At 36.7% G+C, this 16,321-nt stretch overlaps 1 protein-coding gene across 2 annotated transcripts; it reads left to right on the top strand.

Annotated features, from left to right (window-relative positions):
- Positions 1 to 1,983: 1,983 nt before the first annotated feature.
- On the top strand, positions 1,984 to 12,861 carry cd9a (CD9 molecule a). Of its 2 annotated transcripts, none has more exons than XM_007244074.4 (8): positions 1,984 to 2,199; positions 9,271 to 9,373; positions 9,463 to 9,560; positions 9,804 to 9,878; positions 10,351 to 10,452; positions 11,161 to 11,256; positions 11,635 to 11,718; positions 12,332 to 12,861. In XM_007244074.4, the coding sequence occupies exons 1-8, from the start codon at positions 2,131 to 2,133 to the stop codon at positions 12,395 to 12,397; spliced, it is 693 nt and encodes a 230-aa protein (XP_007244136.3). In that variant the 5' UTR covers positions 1,984 to 2,130; the 3' UTR covers positions 12,398 to 12,861. The 2 variants fall into 2 exon arrangements, with proteins under 2 accessions (XP_007244136.3, XP_007244137.3); XM_007244075.4 differs by lacking the exon at positions 1,984 to 2,199 and adding an exon at positions 6,618 to 7,351 and having other exon boundaries at positions 12,332 to 12,860.
- Positions 12,862 to 16,321: the final 3,460 nt, after the last annotated feature.

Raw genomic sequence — 16,321 nt, 5'->3', positions numbered from 1 at the left:
TTTATCTTGCTTTAGTTGAAGTAAATATCTCAACTGTCCACGGAAGGCTTTCTACTTCATTTTGGAACATTGCTGTGATGTAATTTGATTGCATTCAATGACAAGTGCATTTAGGAGGTCACAGTGTTGGATGATCCCCAACTAACCAACTAATCCCAAAAGTACTGGATAGAGCATCATCATTGCAGAGAACCTTTTTTATATTTTCACTTGATACAAAAACATGAATAATAATCATTTTGCTTCTTGTTTTCCATAATAGACCATGCATGGCATGGGTGCCAACAGTTTTGAGTTTTTGAGTCTATTTTATTTTTACTTCTTTACAGCAAATAGGCAAGCTGTGTTTGTGTGAATTTACACATCTGTGTCTGCAGTGGGAGCAAATTTAAGCACCTAAATGCATTCATTAGAAGGGGTATCCACAGCTATTTGGACATGTAACGCATTCTAACCAATAAAGATGATGGAAACGACGCTAAACATACCTAGAGCTTGCGCAAGAAAAGGCGTGACGTCAGTGCCATGAGCAGCATTAAAACTGGAGCTACACGAGACCATCCTAAACAGAGAAACAATGTTTTTACACGGAACAGCCGAGTCACGAGACTATCGAGAGGGAAAGGAGAAGGTACAGGACGTGAAGATGATCTATTCTCTATGGGAATTTACATGGGGAATAAACAGATGCTGCACGCGCGAACAGCGCTCTATATTTATTATTTAATTATTTATCTAGATTCCACCTCTATTCTAACAAACCCCGCCTACTGCATTGGGAATGGTCAATCACGTTCCTCCTCCTGCTCAAGGATTGGTTTATAATTTACACATACAGGTTTAAGAGCAAAAAAGTACTTGTAGAACAAACACACGATAATGAAACTCGCTTTAATTATTTTCAAATAAAATATATATTTTAAAACTAATCCTGGGGTTCTACTACAGGGGTTTATAGCAAAAGAAATTGCACATAAAATTAACTAAAAAAGAAAAAACTAATCCAAGTGAAGGGGCACTTGCAAATAAACTATAAAGGAAAAAAAGTTCAAACTAAGCTTAGAGCAGGTGGTGTGGCTCCAGGTAGGAAGGTCGTGGAATATAATGTAAATAAAAGAAAAGAAAAGAAAAACACATAGTTTAAACTGATCATAGTCCGAATGTCTGTGGCTGTTGCTATAATTGTTAGCAATTACGATAAAGATTAGAAAAAAAACGTGTAGGAGGCGTGGTAAAGCACGGACGTTGTTTGCCACAATTTTTTTTGCAAAAAAAAACTTTTTAAATAATTGTGCTGTAGGGGGAGTGGTTTGTCAGTATACATATTTTAGCAAATAAAAAAAATTGTTAAAACAGTTTAAACTAATCCCAGTGATGGGAATGTGCTTTGTTGTTATCTTCGGTTGCAAAAGCAACAAAAAAATCAAGTGTATGGGGAAGTGGCTTATCTGCAAATAAAATAAAAGGAAATAAATAGTTTTAGTTAAACCTAGTGCAGGGGGAGTGACCTGTCAATAGAACAGTCTGCCAATAAATGAAAAGGAGAAAAATACATTCTAAATGTGCAGCAGGAGTGGCTTTTCACTATAACTGTCTGCAAATAAAATAATAACAAAGTATCAATTCATTCTATTGCAGGGGGAGTGGCTTGTCAATATAATTGCCTGCAAATAAAATAAAAGGAAAAAAGTGGTTTCAGTTAGTCCTACTGCAGGGGGAGTGTTTTGTTACTATAACTGTCTGGAAATAAATTAAAAGGAAAACATTATAGTGTGCATTACTTAACATATATAAGACTAAAAGAGAAAGAAAAAGTCTGAACTGGTACTTGTGTAACTGTTATATATAAAATAAAATAGAAAATAAGTGAAAAAAAAGAATGAATTCAGTGTTATATATAAATAATTAAAAAAGAACTATTTTGAACTCATTCTTGTGCAGGGGGCGTGGTTAGTCGGAATAGAGGTGGGTAAAAAAAACACGAAGCTGGTGTTACGGACGGAGCCGTGCGCGCGCCGTTCTCCCGAACTGCCCAGCGCACGTTCTCTTCGGTCTGTCCTCGGTCGGCTCGACAACATAGACAGACAGACAGACACAGACAGTGAGTGAGAGAGATAAGCGTCCTGAGAGATGGCGGCCCTGACCGGAGGAGAGATGTGCGTCAAGTACTTAATGTTCGCCTTCAATTTCATATTCTGGGTGAGTGCATTGATATACATGCATGTTCATTATAACATGCTCCAGCGGATCAGACCGGACCGGACCGGAGGGGCAGCATGCGAGAAGCACTGGGGGTTGGTGTGTGTGGATATGCATCTGGCTGATTCTCGTGGATGAGCGGGGCTCGCGACTGCTGTGTAGTTGACGTAATTCCAAGGGGGTGTGGGGGGAGGGAGGGGTATCCCTGATCTAAGCTCAGTTCAGTCTGGGTCCGTGTGTGTGTGGCGGGACAAGTCTTGAATTTTGATGCGTTCCTGTGACGCGCTCGCGCGACCTCACTCACGACTCCGCGCGCCCCTGCCCCGGTGTGGGACGGTGGGACAGTGGGATTGGCTAGCTGTGTCTTTATCCCGGCGGGATTTGATCCAGGCACGCGCATCCCAGATTGCGGTTAATCTGGAGAACTATTTATAGTGTTCTGTAATCCCACGCGCAAACTCAGTCCAGGGCTGCATGTGTGTGCATGGGGGTGTGTTTGTGTCCCTGCAGGACAATCCAACTCAAGAGTGGTTTCAAATGTACTAAGATGGTCTCTGATTATTAAAGTGGTGGAAAAGATGATTATTCAGACGAAAATATACCCTGTAATTTTAAACCAGCTAGTTAAACTGATTGAACTGTTTATATTGTCATGTTTTAAGAACTAGGTAGTCATAATGGTCATCCAGCAAGCTTAGTCATACAGATCACCCAGCAGGTGTCATGCTGGTCAAGCAGACTGTCTGATGTGGGAATCAATGCTACTTAATGTATATCAAGACAATTCTCTACACTACTTCATGGCTTCTGTGTTACTAAAGATGATAAAATACTCCTAAATAAGCAAATACCAGGAACTATGGATTTATTGGTGTCAGTTTCACAGAATGTGACAACCAATATTCTTCACCACAGGTTTACCCTATTTACCCTAGACAATACATGGAGTAATGAAGCATTCATTTAAGTAATTTAAATTGGGGAGTGAGTCATGTTTCAATAAAAATATTGATATTTGATGCCATGTATCGATAGTGTGTCACAAACATGTAGATATTTTGTCCCACTGCTATTGGCCATGCAGGTCAACTACCTCAAACATTCTGTATGGCAGTGTTTGTGTGTAAATGCCAGTCTCTTAATATCATGCATGCAGCTATTCAGAGGTAAACAGAGTGGCAACTCTGTCATTCTGATAAACCAACTTGGTCATGCTGGTCAAACCATTAAACTATTGTAGTCAGGCTGAAATAAACCAGCTTAAATTATGCCAGTGAACCGCCTTTTTTCACTGGAAACTCTAGTTACTCATCCTGGTTATACTTGTTATTATCGTAAACCACCTGTGACATGTTTGACAAGCCCTTTCATACTACTGCTAGCAGGCAAGTCTAACAAACAAACAAAAATGAAATCATAGCTTATACTATCCAAGAGCTAATCTGGTAAACTATCCCAACCAGCTTGAATAGCATGACTAAAACAAGACTGTTTATTCAGCAGAGATGTGTTCTGGGCGACCAGAATGAATGAAGGTCTCACTCCTAACTGTGTCACAGATTCAGTCTACAGGGTGTAATCTCTCTGTGTATGACAGTGTGTGTGAATGTCAGTCTCTTAATATCATGCCTGCATTATTCAGAGGTACACAGAGCGGCACACAGTCCTGTTCCTGTCTGTGTGGCATTTCCATTCAAATCTGTCTTACTGGGGTTAAATAGTCTGCTTTTGAGGGCCCACACTAAAGGCCATCCTTACCACCAGTGACCAAATAAAATAAAAGGTACAGTTTTGTTTTATGTTTGTTGTAGAAAAGAAAATGAAAGGTGGATCAACACCCACCTCTCGTCCGGGGTACAACTCCCCTGCGTGTTCGTTTGATAGAGAGAGTCAGACAGGTGGAGTGAAGTTGAAAGCAAACCAAGTATTTATTACAAAGTACTGAATTTTCAGGAGAACCCACACATGAAAGACCGTCTAACAGCCGTCCCAGTATAAGTTCTGACCCCCCTCTGATCTGACTCCATGTTTATACCCCAAATGACGTGAAACCTGCTGATGAGGCGTTGCTAAAATCATCTCATGTTAGTATGCATCATTTCACGTGTTAGTGTTCAAGTTTCACAGGTCTGACCGGACCACTAGTGTTTGGCCTTGATTGTGTCCAGCCGGACAGTGTGGTATTGTTTTAAGAATTGACTGGGTCCAGTCAGACAGTGTGACATTGTTCCAGTAATTATACAGTGCCGCCCTCCCTATGTGCGCGCGTCCTCCCGCTTTGGTAGGTGAAGGACTTTGCACGCACAGGGAGAAAGGCCACACTGTTGATCCTGAAGCCTCCTTTGTATCAATTTAATTCATCCAGAGTGCACTAGCTGATGATTGATGGTCGTTAGTCAGAGACATGCAGTAAACGAAATGCTTCAAGCATGAGCTATATAAGTCTCACAATAGGTCTCATATGTTATATGTTAATGTGTTAGTGGCGCGTGGTTAGACCGCCATACAATAGACCCTATGTGTTAGTAAACGCCTTATGTATCGTGTGGGTTAATTTGTCATAATAGAGTCTGTGTTAGTGACATGCCTGATCAAACAATGTTTTACTATATATGTAAAGAATATATTGTGATTATTGGTTAATCTTGTATATAAATGCGTGTAAAATACACTGTGAGTAATAAAAATGATCAAATATAATGTGAGTATTGGTTATGCATATAGAATACAAGGTTTCACACAATGATTATGTAATTATAGATACTAAGATAAGTAATCATAACTGAAAGATATTTGTTAATACACCCAAAGTATAATAAACAGTTACTCTTCATGTTGAAAAGGCTCATGTAGAACAGCTAAATGTCCCCGAACATAAACTATTAATATTGTTGCCACATGCTGCAAAGAAAGAGAGAAAGCCTGGGGACAGTGGGTGGCCCATTTTTCACCACTAGTTCCCAATGTCAGGTTTGAGATGCCTCATGTTAACATACCTGTATACCTGTATATGTAGCATATAAGAAGCATTAGGGTAATTAATCAGGTGTGGTAGATGCTTGAAAAAGCACACAGGAATCGGAACCCTCTTCAAGTCACTTTTACTTCTACAAGCACTGTTTACCTTGCATAGCCTATGTGATCACTACCAATACATGCAATAATAATAATTATTAAAATTATCATTACTTGGATTTTTATTAATAATATAATTATTTTAATAATAATTACAATCAAAATATTTCGACCAGGAGGCTCTGTTGTACTCTACAAACTACAAAGTACAGATAAAAAAATTTAGTTTCCTCAAACAGATGCTTGCTCACTCAACTATAAAAAAGATTATTTACATCAGAAGAAGTGCTAATTGTATAGACTAACGTATATTACATTATGTATATGTATGCTAGCAATGATATATTTTAAATGTAACTAGATTTTAACTTTAACCTTTTTTCATATTTAAAATGTCTGGAACTGTAGAATTAAGGGTAGGCATTTTATTCAGGGTCCATACACGTTTTAACCAATAAATTCCACATAATTTTCATGACTTTTCCTTGTCTTCAGGGCAAATTTTCCTGACCATACAGTTTTTAAAACAGTGCAGACATGGACAACAAAACCAAAAATCAACTAAAACTATAATCAAAATGGATTACACTAGAAAAAAATTAACCTGACACACAATATTTAATAATAAAATGTGTCCTGAGAGCTCCATTGTGTAGGGCTAAATTACTGACTTAACTCAGAGCTGACATATTTCTTAGCTCAAAATAGGTTTTCTCCATCGATAAACGGAAACACAAAGATTTGTAGACCAAATTTCCACGACTTTTCCAAAAACTTTCTGGGTATTTTTATTTTTCCAAAATTTATCGCTATTGCTATTTCCATGACTTTTCCAGGTTTTTCATGACCGTATGAACCCTTTTCATAATATTTGAGACAGAATGAGTATATGTGTGTTTGTTTAGTTTTTCTTAAGGTAACACATAATAAGAATGATCAATAATATTAATAATAATAGTTAGAGCTAATATGATAATATATAAAATAATAAATATGAGCTTATACTCGTTTTATTATGTAGTTGCTAAATTCAACTGGATTTGTGTTTTATCTTCACAATGAATTTGGTTTTAAATAACACTAAGTTTTAGTGTGTTTTTGCCACAAAAAGCTTACAACTTGTCCTGTTGTAGTGTAATAAAATGTATTAAAAGTAATTAGCTAACTATATTTTAATTTAAGTAATAAAATGTGCAGATAACATGCCTGTAATTAACTAACGTTTGCTAACCTATTGTTTTTGTTGCTGTTGTTGTTGTTGTTGCTATGGACAACTGCTAACTGCTAACAGATAAATTAAGCTTATTTTGAACTGAGGTAGAAGAGGAAAAATAAAAAAGATTAGGTTACCCAAACTAAAACAAAAATAGTTTTATTAATGGCTAAATCATTTTTAAACCGGATTATTTTCATGGTGAACAATGTGGTGGATTGTGAGAGGGTCACGGGCCTTGAACCCTCACTCAGCACTCCACAGCCGTTAGCCTAATTTAGCCCTGTGTCTCTGAGGCTATTTTGTTAGCCTGTTGGTTTGTCAGAAACGGCATCTAAACACCATCTAATCACGCGGTTTTTATTTCAGTAACCTGTATAATAATGCCAGCAGTGGTGAGATGAGTTACCAGACGTGTAAATGATGGCAGCAGAGTTTCAGTAGTCTATCTGCTGACAGAAGGAGGTGAGCGAAAGGCAACTTCCTGAATGTGTGAATCTTTGGCTCGTTGTTTTCCCAGGAGAGACAGACGTGTGGGGGACAGAGCAGCGACACCAACGCTAAAACTAACTAACTAACTAATATATAACCTAGAACACACGCCTGCATCGAGTCTCGCTTTATTTTACCTCTTTTTAAACGTTAGTAGTGCGCGCTTGGTGAGATCAGTAGATACTTTAGCAGCAGATAAAGAGCCTGGAGGAGTTTTCCACGCTGCCTGAAACATAAACAATAGAAGATTAGCTCTCTCCGTGCTGCTCCTCGTTTATCGTGTGAATTGCTGGCAGCTGTGGCAGAATGGGGCTTCCAGGAGGCATAACGTGTGTAAAATACCTGATGTTTATCTTCAACCTCCTGTTCTGGGTATGTTGACTGTTTCATTCATCTTATTTACTCTTTAGTTTTGGGTGTTTATAAAACTGAAAGTAACGGAAGGAGCAACATATGTCTGTGTGTGTTGAGTATGTGCGAGTATGGAGTATAGAGAGAGACTGATTGTTTGTGTGTTGTGGGCAGTAAAGCAGCATTGGCATGGAGATTGCTGCTTAGCAGGGCGGATTTTTAAATCAGGGAATTAGGTCAGGCAGGGAGAGAAAAGGAGTAAAACAGAGAGACTAACGAAACCTTTAAAACGAAACTGTCGCTCAGTGAAGAGAGACATGCCCCTACTTGCAAAACAGACCAGTAGAAGCTGATATCAATGTTGCACAATATGATATCTGGAAAACACCAAAGGCTAAAGGTCATGACGATTACATTATCAACTTGTGTATAAATAAAAAAATATATGTTCCCAGTGTTTCCCTGGGGAAAATCTTGCAGTACTTCATGCTTCCCTCTGCTGACAACTTATGGAGATGTGGATTTCATTTTCCAGCAGGACTCGCCACACTGCCGAAAGTACCAATTGGCTGATTTTTGAGTTTTTATTGGCTGTAAGCCATAATCATCAACAACAAATGAAGTAAAGGCTTAAAATAGATCACCCCTTGTGTTATACATCTATTTAATATATTAGTTTCACATTTTGAACTGAATTACTGAAATAAAGTATAGAATTTATTTGAGATGCACTAGAACATAGACAATTTGGACATGGTCTCAATCATTTCAGCTGACCTCAATATTGCCCATTATGTTTTTCTTAGCTTATTATTATTTATGATATTTAAAAATATATATTCCAGTATGTTGATTCAACATACACAACAAACACAATGATGATCTTCAACATCAAACATTTAAATATATATAAATATATATATATATATATATATATATATATATATATATATATATATATATGTATGTGTGTGTGTGTGTGTATGTATATATATATATATATATATATATATATATATATATATATATATATACACATATATTTTCCATATATATATATATATATATATATATATATATATATATATATATATATATATATATATACATATATTTTACATATATTTTACATATATTGTTATTTTTAATATTATTTGAAGGGATTGAGTATTGAGCATTTGAGTATTTTGTGTAAAGGAGTAAAAACATAGTGAATAAATGAGACCCAACCATAAATGTCTTTAAATGAATGTTGATTACTATCAGAATTTCAACGCAAACAGATGCTTATAAAGCAATGCCTATTAAACATTGTTTTTTTTTTGTTTTGTTTACCAATCATCAGCATTAAACATGTTATGCTGGATCATTGCTATTATGTTAGTGGCATAAAGTGGTCTTTATAATATTGCAGTTATTTTTGGTACAGTATAACCTCCAGACAAAGATACAGTAGTCATTGTAACAGGCCATATTAGGGAAAAGTGTGAATCCACAATGACACGCACAGATCTTACCAGCTAATATTTTATTCCATTTCAGGTTAAGATTGGAATCCTACCTAGCTTACTTGTCAGGGTGCTGGACCTATTTCCGGTCTGCTGAACTCTCTGTCTCTCTCTCTGTCTCTCTCTGTCTCTCTCTTTGGGTCCTTGTTGGTTTACATCAGTGCCTATAAATAGAAGACTAGCTTAATAATGTATACATAAGAGAAGCACTGTTTCTAGAAGGCATGCCTTTCTGAGTCAAACAGTAGTCTTCTCCCTTTTTGTGCACAGTTAATTAATTATACACAATATTGTAGCTTATTTTTATTCTGATCTGTGTGTGTGTAATTTCCTGTCAAAACAGGAACACTATTAAAAGAATCAGATGGATAGGTTGTAGATGTGTCAAACTTTTGTTTATTGTGTGTGTGTGTGTGTGTGTGTGTGTTTCAGTTGGCAGGTACAGGAGTATTGGCTGTGGGTCTGTGGCTGAGGTTTGATCCCAAGACTAAGAACCTGTTTGAGGGGGAAAGCTCTCCCTATGTGTTCTACACAGGTCAGTGGTTTTGTGTTCAGGCTTTCTGATATTTGTTTGGTGTGCAGACGTGAAATGACACAAATGGGTGTGTGTGTGTGTGTTTTTAGGTGTGTATATCCTAATAGCCGCAGGAGCACTGATGATGGTGGTGGGGTTCTTTGGCTGCTGTGGAGCCATTCAGGAGTCGCCGTGCATGCTGGGATTGGTAAATATAAATGCTCTTTTATCTTTCCCATTGTTTTTCCCTGACCTCCCCCTCTCTTTCAAATTTGTCTAGCTGTGTAGCTCAGCCTTTCTGACTCCTTTCCTTGCTGTTGTTGATCTTTCTCTGCAATTGATTCTGTCTTTCAGCTTTTTCCCACTGCATACATCAATCTTTCAGGGTTATTGACTACAGAATTGGCTAATCTTTATGACTGTGTGTGTGTGTGTTCCCTTTTTGCCACAGTTCTTCTTCTTCCTGTTGCTTATCTTTGCAGTGGAAGTAGCTGCAGGAATTTGGGGATTTTCCAACCAGAGTAAGGTCAGTATGGTCTTTTTAACTCTCTCACACACACTGCTTAAGACAAGGCAAGGCACTTTAACAGCACAAATCTATTCTATATATTCTATCTATAAGCAGCTGGAAGGTAGTGTAGAGATCCTAGAAGTGATGTGCTCCGTTTTCCTGGTCCTGGTTAGAACTCTAGCAGCACTCTGTATAAACTGTAACTGTTTAATGGACTTTCTGGGATCCCTAGTTAAAAGGCCATAACAATTAGTCTACTCGATTAAAAATATATTAGATGATAAAATGCTGTTTTGCTGAGGTTTTTAATATGACTAGTAAAGTTGAGGTTGAGGACTCTGACTCTATTATTCCAAGATTAGACCAAGATTTTGGACTTTGTCTTTGGTTTTAGGTACTCACCTCACCTAAACATACTCTATCAAAACACAATGCATCCAAAATATATATTTTTCAGCAACCTATTTACTGTCTTTATTTTCCATAGGTTGTCGATGACATCACTCAGTTCTACATGCAAACATACAGCAACTACAAAGACAACAAGCAAGACGCTCTGAAAGAAACCCTCCGTCTGATCCAGCATAGGGTGGGTTTCACTTTCTCTGTTTCTCACCCTTTTTCTCAGATTGTTTTCACACTTGGGCTGTTTCAGTGTCTGAAATGGATTTAGATAGCTAAGGCGTGGTGTCTTTTGCACATGTCAACATGTCCAACGAACTCAGACTCTTTTAAACAGCTCCAAAAATGAACCAAACTTAGGGTGTTTCCACACACTAGCACTGTTTGGTCCAGTTAAAATGTTTTTTTTTTTCTCTGGTGCGAATTGTTACAGCAGGTGTGAAACAGTATTATATATCACGATATGTAATTTTGGCCCACTTCTAGAAAGCGCTCTGCGAGGTTTCTGTGTTTAGTGTTAAAGCAGCAATTACATAAATTATGTACTACTCCGAAAACCCTAGGAATGGACCGAATATTTGGCAACTGAATGTATTCAGAAGAAAATAAGAACAAAAATACTGAAAAATTCATACTGTAGAACTTCTAGTTTATTTGAACTCATATTGCATTGTTTTCTGAAACATGAGGATTTTCAGCAGTGGGATTAGAAACACACTGTACAATAATGAAGGTTTTCAAAATATATTTTAAGTATTAGTTTTGTAATTTTATTTTCAATGCGAAACAAGACAAAAATACATATAGGTAATTTGGTTTCAGTTTCTGCCAAAATATCACTAGGAATCACCCTTAATGTGTAAGGTTTAAATCAATGACTTTATTCTCCCTTCAGCTGAACTGCTGTGGACCTTCTAACACAGCTGAAGACTTGAAGATTCTTGAAGACACCTGCCCCAAAAAGGACATCTTAGATGACCTTATCATCAAGGTAAACATGCTGAGCAATCATGAGCTCCAATAGATACCTAGTGTATAATTTTATAGCAGGGTTACAGGGGAAAATATTTCTTTATATATCAGTTGCTATTGCTAGTGACAGCAAAGCCTCTAGGGAGGCGCAGGAAGAAGAAAGGCTTCAGGCTGCATGTGTAAGTAATTTCCTAGGCCCTGGAGTTTGTTTATAGTTTGTTCCTTATTCGACATTTCTGTGGTGGAAACCACAGAAATGATTAAGTTATTTGTGGAGTAACATTTTTGAGGGTTATAGTGACCGTCAGGCCTCCTCTGCTCATGTGACAGACTGATTCCTTCTAATCTAGGATTATGGTTAAACTCAATTTCCTAATCTTTTATTTTTCTCTTTTAGAGCTGTCCTGATGCTATTGATGAGGTCTTCAACTCCAAGCTGCATATTATTGGAGCTGTTGGTATTGGAATTGGCGTCATCATGGTAAGATTTACTACAAACATCCATCTATATCCTATCCATCTCCTTTTCTAATTATGTGTTGTATGCCTGTCACAATAATTACATTAACGTCTTACCTTTGTTAGTGATGAAGTGTTACTACTGTAAATAAGCTGTTTTATTTGTTTTATTTATCTAGAGTATTTAGATTCTTTGATACTCCATGTCTAAATATTCTAACGCTCTTTATTCTTTATTCTTTAAAAGGATGCAATTGCACTTTTATGCTATCATATTATTATTTTATGAGTAGTGTTAAATGCTACAAGTAATATAATTTCATGTTATAATGTCTGAGACAGTATGTTACCCAATAAAAAAACAATATCATGACCGACTGCTTTCAAGGTTTACCTTAAATTATTGCCAGAATACCCCCCTGGAAGGGGCTCCAGTCAATTGCATTTCTACAAATTTTAATTATAATATCAAGTACATAGCCAATGTCATGTTGAATAGAGGATATAATGTACCATTTTAGTATTAGAGGGCCAATGTTAATGTATTTTGATGTTTTCCCTATTGACACTATAGGAGCTTGGCAGTATATCTATATAGCGAGTTGATAACAGAATGTGTACCTGTTTTTTTGCAGATCTTTGGGATGGTCTTTAGCATGATGCTGTGCTGTGCCATTAGGAAGACCCGGGAGATTGTGTGAGGGCCTTTCACCCAGGATACTGCCAGTGTATTGTATGTTGCATGATATCTGTCCCAAAGCACTCGCTCTAACCTCATCAGCTAAGGGCCAATTAGATCACACTGACAGCCACATGCTCCAGATAGTACTGGGGTTTCTTTTGTGTGATTGGTGCGAATTCACTCTTTTTCTCAGTGCAGCTGTACGATTGGTTCAGATCACATGTAATGAGCCAATGGGTTTAGTCGACATTGTCAAGCCCATTGAAAAAAAGCCTTCAAGTCTAACTTTTTATATTTTTTTATCATTCATGACAGATTTTAAAGATTAATTATTGTTTGCTCTGTGGTATTTGCTGTCTTGCTTCTATTGATATAAGCTGATATGAACTTTTTAAATGTTATATTTGTTTGTGGTATTTGAATAGGGTTATTTTGATGTACCACAATCGATGCACATGGTTCAAATAAATGCCAAATAAAAAAATTTGTGGGTGTGTTATTGCAGCTTATTTTTTTTTTGAACTGTTATTTATATTGAAATATTTAAACTCACTCTCACACTCACCATCACATCATTCAACGGCTCAGTAATGAGAAAGCAGCAGGAAGCACTGATGGCCAAACTTTTATCAGACATTTCCCATAATCACAACAATGACTCACACTGTGGATTGAGTGGCCACAAGCTACCCATAAATTTCCTTCTTTTCTATCTGCATGTTTATTTCTAGCCCTTTCTGATAATTTTGCTGTCTGTTGTAGATATGTTGTGTAGACTAAAGTGATGTGACGCCTGTTATTTTACTTCTTTTGAAATAAACGGCATTAAAATAAGCATGGGCAATATGGTCCTAAGAAATAACAAAATTTTTAGGGTATTCTGGACAATATGCATAATACACTAAACAGTGGTTTAATAATTTCAAGAAAAGACTACTGCAACAAAAATAATGTTTTATTTAGTATAACAGTTTCAAATATTTACAGGAAACAAAAACATTTGCAAACATTTGTCTATTTTGTAAATATTAACTTGCCAAGATTCTGATTTTGTATAAAAAAATATTTATAATAATAATGTAGCATTTAATAATGTAATGTACCCAAAATATATGACGATACTAAAGTGCGGAATATAAACTGCATAACATAACAAAAAATGAAAAAGGAAACACAAATACATAGTACACTGCTTTCAAGAGTGAGGATTGGATTGAATTTGTGACACAGTTATTGGACACAGTCATGTAGAGTGTTATGAGCCCAAGCAGCTGTTTATACCACTTACAACTAGAAACAACACTTTTGAATCTCTACACTAGGTGGGTGTGATACAATGCACCAAATAGTGACTTTGTGAGTGAATAGGAAAACAGTAGCCAGTGGTTTCCAGGTACATTACACAAAATTTTCAGTTCAAGCTTTTTGCAAGCCAAATCTAGGGTGAAGCTTCACATTTCTTTTCTTTTATGACACACCCTGTTGCATTGAGCAATGGAGAACAATGGCCTAGTATGTCTAGAGAGCCTTGCTGGCTTGCAGCTTTTCTCCTTTGACTTCTGAAAGTCTTTTGTCTTTAAGGAAGTGCGTCTATAACTGATTTCCGTTCGGTCTTGGGGTGGTGTGCGATTGTTTGTCATGGTGATGCATGTTCTCCTGAAAACCGTTACTTCCTGTTAGCACATTTTTTGTTCAGGTTGAACTGTTTAATCTGACCGCATGACACCCTGCAGAGAATAAACGAAAGTAAAACATAGTCAGGAGCACCATCATGTATTAAACCATAGCACTAGACCCTGAAGACTATTCTTCACATACTTATTAGCCAAAACATTAAAATACTGACAGGAGAAGTAAATAAAATTCAAAATTCTGGATAATCCAATGGGAGCTGTCCAGAGAGGTGGGATGGATAATTTTGGCAACAAGTGAACGGTCAGTTAAAGTTGCTGTGTTGGACACAGAAAAAAGATGCAAGTATAAGTTTCTAAATTATCCAGATTATTGAATTGTATTGATGACCGAGCCAGAACATCTCCAAAACATCAGACAGATCTTGTAAAGTGTTACAGGTATGCAATGATCAGTTTTCATATAATACTCAGCAACCAGTGTGTTGGCACATGTTGCTTCGGTTTATTCCCATTTTATACTTAGAAACCAATATTTTGACACATGTGGCTCGGGTTGATTCCCATATTATACTTGGTAACCGAGGTTGTTGGCACATGTGGTTCGGGACGGTTGTCGTATTATACTTAGCAAACAAGGATAATGGCACATACTGCATTCGCCCCAGATACGGTTCCAAAATCGGTGTCTAGATTCAAACTGGAGTTAAAGTTTTATGTCTGATCTGTGTATATATGCATGAAATATATATTTAATTTGAACTTCAACTGTAAGGTTGAAAGAAACAAACACAAATTTCACAGGCCTTAATAGGCAACGGTTTCTCACACGCACACACTTACACACACTAAGTTTATCAATCATGTAAGTAACACAGTGACTCACCAACAAACCCAAACAACTAATTCAAACAAAGACATCAGAGAGATGAATGATTACACCGGAGCATGCATACCCACACAGCATCAAAACACACGCACACACCCATCAAAAACATTTCCTAATTTCTCCAAACCCATGTGGAAACTTTGAGCCATGTTCCAATTCTGTTCAGCTGTCCCACCAAACATACAGCTAATTAGCTGATTAAGTAATACCATTCCTTGTCTCAATTAAAGATCAAGATCTGGGGTTCTATATCACTAAACGAATTTCCAGTAAGTAGGAAAGCCTTAGCCAAAACAGACCTTCCTAATCGGTTTCTGTACTCTCACGTAGAAATCTGATATGTGGCCATCTATATGCACATACTGTATATCATAAGGGTTCATAAGTGACATTCTGTCGCTGTGTTTTGTGATATGGTTTTTATTTTTTAAATGAATCTAGCAGTTGTTCTTTACATTGGGAAAACATTGTAAAGAATGGATCTACAGAAATACTTCATAATTAAGTTGTTTGATATAAAATATTTTTACTCTGACTTCCATTGAAAGTCAAGAAGATTGAAAATGTTTAACCACTCCTGTGTGTGTGTATATGTATAAAAAATCTAATCTAATCTAAACATTTGGTTAAACATTTGCATCTTCTTGACATTCAATGGAAGTCAGAGTAATGATGTATTATACCAAGTCATTTAATAATGGAATATATATATATATATATATATATATATATATATATATATATATATATATATATATATACACACACACAGAGAGAGAAGGGGGACCATTGTACACTGTACATGGAGCGTACACAGGTCAGAAAAATATTTTTATTTCAGGACAATGAAAATAGAAAATAACATAACAGCAGAAAATAACAAAACATGCCAACCCAAGGCCTTTTAATGCAGGAATTCAAAGGATTATACAAAACAGAAGAGCTTCAGAGATAAAACTGACAGACTGTGTCAGTTTAGGCTGTTTCTTCAATTCTGGAGGAAGGAGGGGGGGGGGGGGGGGGCGGAGAGAGTGCCTCTGATTCTGTCGGTAGGTGGCGTAAGTGTCCAGCTCTCTAACTCATGGTTTACAGATACAAAAAGCTATACCTCTCCTCTTCTCTTCTCTTCTTGGATTGTTTTTTTTGTATGTGTGCTTTTATGAAGCCAAAACCATATGAATAGTTTTTGGTTTGCGCAACTTTAAAACAGCAACATTTGGACAGACAGCACTGATATCTACCTCATGGTTCTATGTGTGGTTTAATGACCAGCATATGATGCATTTTGTGGTCATACTGGTTGTAATCACTAGTTAATCACGATTCTTGCCCAGCTTAACCATCAAACTGAAATGAAAACTGCCACTGGTCAAAAATAAAACAAATTTATACATTTGCCCAGTTAAAACTATTATTAAATTTC

The sequence above is a fragment of the Astyanax mexicanus genome, chromosome 9 (genome assembly GCF_023375975.1).
Source record: "Astyanax mexicanus isolate ESR-SI-001 chromosome 9, AstMex3_surface, whole genome shotgun sequence".
Taxonomy (NCBI): Eukaryota; Metazoa; Chordata; class Actinopteri; order Characiformes; family Acestrorhamphidae; genus Astyanax; species Astyanax mexicanus.
The sequence above is the reverse complement of the archived record's forward strand: the minus strand, read 5'-3'. Positions and strand labels throughout refer to the sequence as shown.

What these genes read in the sequence shown, in the direction of transcription:
- cd9a (XM_007244074.4), top strand. Translation starts at nt 2,131, where the DNA reads ATGGCGGCCCTGACCGGAGGAGAGATGTGCGTCAAGTACTTAATGTTC. An exon ending in CGCCGTGCATGCTGGGATTG is followed by an intron (nt 9,561 to 9,803) that starts GTAAATATAAAT and finishes TTTTTGCCACAG; the next exon opens with TTCTTCTTCTTCCTGTTGCT. An exon ending in TTGGAATTGGCGTCATCATG is followed by an intron (nt 11,719 to 12,331) that starts GTAAGATTTACT and finishes GTTTTTTTGCAG; the next exon opens with ATCTTTGGGATGGTCTTTAG.